General features: G+C 59.2%; 2 protein-coding genes across 2 annotated transcripts; one reads left to right on the top strand and one right to left on the bottom strand.

Moving 5' to 3' along the window:
* Positions 1-2,746: 2,746 nt before the first annotated feature.
* DL89DRAFT_230369 (Pkinase-domain-containing protein) lies at positions 2,747-3,352 on the bottom strand (the record flags this gene model as incomplete). Its single annotated transcript, XM_040884900.1, has 1 exon — positions 2,747-3,352. A coding segment is annotated over one exon (606 nt), but the record flags the coding sequence as incomplete, so codon positions are not given.
* Positions 3,353-4,754: 1,402 nt separating this feature from the next.
* On the top strand, positions 4,755-5,567 carry DL89DRAFT_63015 (uncharacterized protein). Its single transcript, XM_040891897.1, has one exon. The coding sequence runs from the start codon at positions 4,860-4,862 to the stop codon at positions 5,415-5,417; it is 558 nt and encodes a 185-aa protein (XP_040739091.1). The 5' UTR covers positions 4,755-4,859; the 3' UTR covers positions 5,418-5,567.
* The last annotated feature ends 2,027 nt before the right edge of the window (positions 5,568-7,594 follow it).

Below are 7,594 nucleotides of genomic sequence, written 5' to 3'. Positions count from 1 at the left end.
GCACTGCGCGCTTGCGCGCTACGGGTGTGAGTGCAGAGGCAACCAGACCGTCCTTGACCTCACCGCTAGTGCGATTGACGCCGCGCTCGCCGATCCGCTGGCGCAGCTTGTGAGTGTTTGACAGCCACTCCTGCTTAGCGCTAGCCAGGCTGCTGCTGCTGCTGCTACCAGAGTAAGGCCGGTGCGCGTGAAGACGCCCGAAACTCCAAGCTCAGCAGCGAGAGGGATGTCTTCTGAGGGGTTAGGCGAATTCCGCTGCTTGTGTTGCTCGCTGCGAAGAGACACCGAGCTGCGCGTGTCCTTGGCTGGCACGGCGGGCGGACTAGGCTCGGAGGCAACAGAGCCAGTGCCATCCAGGCGTATATCGAAGCTCAGGTCGATCGACAGACCGTTGCTGAGAGGCATCGGCAGCACAGACCGTGAAAGAGTCACATCCTCCAGTTTGGGCGGTGACACCAACAGCTGAGGTGGCTGCGGAACGCTGTTACGCTTGCTCCTGCGCTCGCCCTTTCCACGACGATTGGGCTTTTGGTCGTCATCGTCGTTGTTGAGGTCCTTGTTGGATCGCTTCTTCAAGCTCAGCGCACGTTTGATCAGTGGGCTTCCCATGCTGCTCTTGCGCCGTAGCCCCTGCATAAACCTCTCCTTGGGCGGCACCGGCGGCGGCGTCGGTTTGTGCTCCTGAATCTCTGGTGCACTCTTCGCCGGCACATCTGCAGCAGACGGTTCCTGACGGACATTCTCCGGTTTGGATCCACGCAGCTTGAGCTTGCGCGGAGAAGGCATCGCTATCTTGAATTTGCCACTCGACGACTTGCTCGAGCCTAGGCTGCCAGTGGGCGACATGGCCAGGGCCACGGGGGAGCCCTGCGACGGATCCGTGGGCTGGGTTGGCAGAGACGTGACCACAGCGGGCGGCAGTAGCACAGGCGGAGTGGACGATGTCCTTTGCGGCACAGGCGGTCTGGCCGACGTTTGGTTGATCTTGACCAGCCTCGGTATGACACGTGTCTGCGAGACCGAAGAGCTGACAAACTCCAGAATCCCGGACGACCGCTCGCCAACGCTGCCGATGCTGCCATTACCATCCGGCGGCGGCAGCTGTCCGTCATCATCAGCCATCTTCCCCGATGAGGAAGCGCTGGCCTGCTGAATCGCTGAACCTTCGCCTGCCGCCTGTCTCTTCTCATTCAGACCCAGGGCAGCACTGGTGCGTTTGAGCTCCTCGTGTGCCAGCTGGCTCAGCAACGACTGCTCGCCAATAATTGCCTGGTTAGACACCCAGTTGCTGTAGGCCGATGACCGCTGCGACGCCTCTGCTTCAGCCGCATCTATGCTGCCTCTTGCCATCGATGAAGCAGTCTGGCTCAAATACTCGCGGCTGCTCGCCGGCGGCGACACATCCATCGCTTGGGTGTTGAGACTCTCGATGCTGCTCAGCGACGACATGGTGTGTGACCGCATGCGCGCTGCGCTTGAGCGTCTACCGGCCATGGCGCTGCTCACAGGCACCTGTGCCGGATGCTGCTGCTCGCTGGACCAGTAGCTGTCGGACGACTCGCGGTGATAAATGTCCTCAGACATGCGGCGGTCCGATAGGGAGAAGCTGAGCTGGTTGGACTGCGGGCTGGCGTTATCATCAAACAGAAAGTCCTCGATGTCGTCGCTGTCGCCCATCGACACGTCGCTGGTCGGGGCCGTCGGCCAGAGACACGCGCGGGTTGAATGTTGCGCTGATCTGCTTCGTCCGCATGACAGCCTCGTCAATCTCCTCGTCGCCAAAGCTCTGGCTGTTGATGTTGGACCGAGGCACCATCCGCGGCGCCGGCACGCTGGTCGACACAGGCCGTCGAAACACGCATCAGCGGTTACAATGCAGTCGGCCACAGACGCTGCACTCTCGACCTTGGCCGACCGCTTGCGCATCACCTGCTGGATCTCGTCGGCGTAGTCATCGTCCTGACTCGGTTTGGTCTGAGCGCACCAGATCCGACAGGTCGGCGCGCGGGTCAATCATCGGCTCCTTCTGGAATCTGCGCCGTAATGCTGGACCTCGACCGACGGCCGCGATGGACGCTACCGCAGGGGTCTCTGGCTTGGCGCCTGGTGCGCTTACAGCTGTTGGTGTTGCTGATGACGGCTGCTGCTCATTTCGCCAGAGTCCGGCTCAACGAATTGAGAATGGCCTGGTGGTGCTCCTGCTCCTTGGCAAACATCTGCATCGGCGTAAAACTGGACCCGCCCGTCATTCACTGCTGGCTGATGGCTTTTGAACGCTGGTAGGTCCGCGCATGGCGAATCAGGGACGGTTCGCGTTGTGGGCGAGTCAAGAACGTTTGGCGAATGGGACGGCGCAGCACTGGCTGGTACATGGCGAGAGCCGCCAGCCGGCGACGCCCGCACAGGGTCTGGCATCGCGCTAGCAGGCAGACGATACCACTGTGCTAGGTTTGCTGGCTTCTGTGGGCACGGCCGGTAGTGTCTTTTTCTTAAACGGCGGAATGACCATGCTCTTGCACCACACGAGCCGACAATTGCTTGGAAGGTGATGGCTTCTGTGTCTGTTTCTGCTGTTGGTACTGGTGTTGCTGCTGCTGGCCAAGCGAGTGATCGAGCATATGCGAAACCAGCTGCAGAGCGTCGGTAGCAGTCGGTCTGTCGTTGGGATTAAGCACCAGGATGAAATCAACGAGCTTGGACCAGGTAATCTGGCACATCGGGCATCACTGAGGGCATAGGCTTGCGGTTACTCGGAATAAACGCAATGCCGAGCTTGCGGGCATGCACAGCGCCCTCGTACCATGAGCCGGTAGCCGATGAGCTCGGGTCCTGTGCTTTTGCTATCCTTGTCTGTCGCTGCCGGCACAGAGATCTTGGGCGTACCGAGAACCTCGAAGATCCGCCGCAGCTGGTCAATCTGGTTGCTGCCAGGGAACAGTGGCCGTAGCATCGCCAGCTCAGCGACAATGGTGCCCACGGCCCACACGTCGATAGGCGTCGAGTAGTTATTGCAGTTCAGCAGCACCTCGGGCGCGCGATACCACCGTGTGCTGATGTAGTCGGTCAGCGGGCGCGAAAAGTCCATGTCATGCACGAGTCCAAAGTCAGCAATCTTGGCCTCAACCACAATCGTCGAACTGCCGCCAGGACCCGATGCAGGCGTGATGCGCCGGCGAATCAGCACGTTCTCGGGCTTGATGTCGCGGTGGAACAGATCGTTCTCGTGAATAAACGCCAGCCCATTGAGCACCTGGTATGTGATGTCCAGGATGACTGTCTCGGGTAGCTTCCGGCCCTTGCGCGAGTTGACCAGCTCGTTGAGGTCGCAGTCCATGCACTCAAAGACCAGGAATGACCGGTAGTCTTCGCGGAACACGTTCCAGCAGCTGGATGATGTTGTCGTGGTCAAGCTTTTTCAGCGCGCCAATTTCGGCCTGCGCTGCCGGTGTCCTTCCACCGCCGCTTCTTCATCTTCTTAATTGCCACCTTTTCGCCGGTTTCCATGTTGAGGCGCCAGAATCACTGAGCTGAACGCCCCTTCGCCAATGTGCTTGATTGCCTTGTATTTTGCTCTCCATCATCAGAGATGATGCTTTGTTGCTGTGTCTCTGCGGAACGATATGCAAGAGTTGCTGCAGGAGTCGTCGCTGCGGCTGTTTGCTATGCAGTAGGGGTGCACTGTTTTCTGTTGTTGTGGTGGATGAAAATGTGGTGGTTGATGCTGTTGGTCCCAGCCGCACAGCAACTGCTTCGGAAAGTGTCGTGTAAAAAGTCTGCGCTGAGCGACCTCCCGTGTCGAGCCTATAGCTGTCAGGTATGTGCTGCGGCGGTTAGTTTGAGGCATATGCAGCAGTATTAGACTGAAAATCAAGTACGGAGGGCGGAAGGGAAAGAGCAAAGGGAAAAAAGCGTGCGAGGGAGCGGACACATCATGGCGCTTTCTAAAAATACAGCAGGCCAGGCAACCAGAAAGAGCCTGCCTGAAGACCAAAACTGAATAAACAATCGGCAGGTATTTAGCCAACAATAGGAAGCACCGAGCGGTGTATCAGGGTGGGTCCACCAGCCGGCTCCTCGTCGTCCCCCCTGCTTGTGTCTGTGCTGCCCGTGCCGCGTCTCTCCACACGGCGGCCAGAACCGCTGCTGCCATTCACATCATTGTCATCAAACAATGCTGCACGAAGGGGCGGTATAGAAATTTCGCCTTGTCGCGAAAAAAAGCGACACGCAAAATAATCGAGGATAACAATTAGGCGATAGCGCCAGGCCATTTTGCCAGTATGCCGCAAGGGGTGGGATTTGATATTTACAATATGAGGCTCCCTGCGACCGCTGATATGAGGTGTGGGATGGAAGGGAGGGAGACAAGAGCGCTGTGCGAGATATACAAATAATACAAGAGTGGGAAAAAGGTGCAAGGACGCAGAACCAAGATGCGAGTGGTTTGTTGTTTTCCTTCTGCAAAGCGAGCAGCTGGGCTCTCCTCCCCCACCCAATGCACGACGCACGCCGATCCTGTCGTATGTGCCTCGAAATCACAACAAGAGCAGAAAAATCGGCATCAGAAAGCTGGGCGTCACTGCTCGCAGCCAAAAAAAACAGCGCGCAGGCAGGATTTTTCATAATAAACGTCGGCATGGGCCGGTAAGAAAACGCACTCTCTTTCGCCCAGAACGCGGGCCGATCCAGACAGCCGCATTGCTCTCCAAAAGACAAAAAACCCCACCCACGCCCAGTCGCGCACATACATCAACCACGCATATTGCCCTAGCAGGAAAGGCACATTGCTGAAAGCAAGAAGCTTGCAAATCCCGACCGCGGGCCACCGTGTTTTGCTGAAACGAAGAAAAAGCGACGTAATGCTCCTTTTTAGGGAGACCATCAATCAGACGGTCCGGGGAGGAGAGGGCGAGATGGGCTGGCACAAAAACAACAGGGCAATAGCGAAATCCCTGTGTACACAAACAGCGTCTGCCCTTGAAACAAAACGTGCAGCCGGCCAAAGGCTATTTTGGCGGAAAATATCGGGCCAAGCAGGAATGCCCGCCTGCCACGCGTGGGATTCGGCCCGCATGGGCGGAGAGACACGCCCACCCCAGGTTCAGGTGCCGCCAAGCTGGCTGCCAGACAGCTCCGGTCTGCCCCTTCCGTCGCCTCCTCCATCCGCCATGCGGTGCACGATCCAGGGCAGGCGCGTTTTTCGATGGACTTACCCGTTTCAGTGTCCCTCTGGCGGGCTGCACCGAGCTCTGTATGCCAATAACGCGTTCTCCCTGCGTCGGCTGCCACGAAATGAGAAGGTAGCAGAAGGAAATGTCGCACAAAAAAGCCGCCAAGTGTATTTGCCTGCTCTTCTTCCGGGCAATAGCAGCGTGTGTATGTTTCGCAAAGAGAGTACTGAAAAACGCAGGTCGTAAAAGAGACTAATAGCGGAAAATGGCGTGTAGTTTAAAAAATGTCGACGCTAGTGCAAGGCAGGAGGGAGAAGGCAGTCGCAGAGGGAAGGGAGGTGGCTGCCCTACTGGCGCAGACTGATCCCTGTTCCGAGTTCGGACACGTGATTCGCGTCTATTAGCTAACAATGCACACCATGGCCTGGTCTTAATGAATCCGTGAAACATCGCAGTGCCTTCCTAAGACAGGGCGACCCATGATGGCGGATCCATTGCAACTGAATTCTTGGAGGACTCTTGGCGAGCTCTTTTGGCACGCCCCCCATGCTCGCCGGCGACGAGCCTAAAATAGAAACCGACTTGCCATGTGCTTACGCGGAGACCCAGACACGCGCCGTGGCACCACAGGCACACCTGTCTGCTCCGCCATTGGAACAGCCCACAGAACAGCCGTGCCCAGTGCAGTGGCACCGGCAATGCGCAAAAGGGCTAGGCATCTCAGTTTGAAAGAAAGGCACGAAAAAGGGACTGGGGGTGGGCTATAATGGAGCGGACTCGCTCACCATGTCATCATCCTGTGCAGCCACGAATGCGATGGCATGGCGTCGTCCTCGTCGAGCACCCAGATGCTGCGCCCGCGGGGCGAGTACACGGCGCTGGGCTGCCCGCCCGCTGACGCCGCTTCAATCTGGCGCTCGATGCGCTTGGCCCACCGCAGTTTGCGCTGGTCAGACTTGCACAGTACAGCCGCGTCCTTGCGGTCGGAAAGCATGTGTTGGTGGTGCTGGTGCTGGTGCTGGTCGTCAATGTCCATGGATATCATCGAATGCTCCATACCAGACTCAGTGCCGTTGCTCTCGCCGGTATAGGCAGGCTCGCCTACCTCGTCCTCACCAGTGACCCAGCGCCGCCACGCCTCCTCCAGGCCGCGCTCCAGGTTGCGCGTCCACCGCAGCGTATCAAACAGGCGCGACGCATCGCGCGTCATAAACAGCTGGTAGCGCAGGTCCATGGCTGGTCCGCGGCACAGCAGGTGCTTGACGTACCCAGTCTGCGGGTCTGGCTTCAGGATGGCCTTCGGATCGTAGTGTCTCGGCCGGTCATAGGTGTACTCGTGCGAGGCCCGCGTCGCCCACTCGACAGCCCGGTCCACGTACTCGTCGGCGCTGTGGACCACCATGTGCTGGCCATGGCCGGTGGCACAGGCGACAGACGCTGCTACGCGGGAGCACAGCTTGTGCTCGTGTCGCGGCCACGTTAGCACCGGCGTGCCGCTCCACAGAATGTCGACAGCCGTGGTGTGGGCATTGCACTCGGGCGTGTCCAGGAACGCATCGGCCACGCGCCCGCGTTTGATGTGCATGTGCTTGGGTGCAACATCGGTGAAGACGACCCGCCGCGCAACCTCCTCGCCCGCCCACTCGACTGCCACGCGGTGCAGGTGCTGCTCGCCTGCTGCCGGAAAGCGCAGCAGCCATAGAATCGACTTTGGCGCCCGCTCCAGGATCCGCAGCCACATGCGGAACAGCGTCGGGTCGATCTTGTAGAGCTGGTTGAAGTTGGCAAAGATAAACACGTCGTCGCCCAGCGCCGGAAACAGCTCGCTGCGCATCCGGTACCGCGCATCCTGCTCGGCCATCCACAGAGCCTCGGGCGTTTGCAGCTCACGCAGCTCCTCGTCCTCACGGAATCCTTGCCGGTGGTCGTTGACAAAGTATGTGTGCGGCATGTATATCATCTTCTCCGTGTATACCCAGTTGTCCGCGCCGGCCTCGTCGAGCTGCTCGTCGGCCACGGTATCGACGTAGTTGAACTGCGCGCCAGCCGCCCCACCAGCCCCCGCAGAGCTGACCTGATTGTGCTCAGCAGAAACATTCACGCAGGCACCCTGCAGATCCGTCTCGTCAACCTCTTCGGGGTCGATCTCGCCAAAGTCCCAGCGCACATCACCCATCCACTCATGCACGCGCCTGGCACGGTCCTGGCTGGTGATGTCGTCAGTGTCGTCGCCATCGCCATTGTCGCCACTACGCGAGCCATTGCGCTGGCTCCAGCTGTAGTGCTCGCGGCCTTTCTCCTGCATCTCGGGCTGCCTTGCCGGCCTGCTCGACAGCATCCTGCTCTTACCCCCAGCAGCGGCAAGGGCTCTGCGCTCCCGCTCGGCACGCACCTCGCACCGCACAGTCCACGGTGGGCACACA

This window comes from Linderina pennispora, assembly GCF_002104995.1.
Source record: "Linderina pennispora strain ATCC 12442 chromosome Unknown DL89scaffold_145, whole genome shotgun sequence".
In the NCBI taxonomy this organism is placed as follows: domain Eukaryota; kingdom Fungi; phylum Kickxellomycota; class Kickxellomycetes; order Kickxellales; family Kickxellaceae; genus Linderina; species Linderina pennispora.
Note: the sequence above shows the minus strand (reverse complement) of the source record. Positions and strands in the feature narration are given on the sequence as shown.

What these genes read in the sequence shown, in the direction of transcription:
- DL89DRAFT_63015 (XM_040891897.1), top strand. Translation starts at nt 4,860, where the DNA reads ATGCTCCTTTTTAGGGAGACCATCAATCAGACGGTCCGGGGAGGAGAG.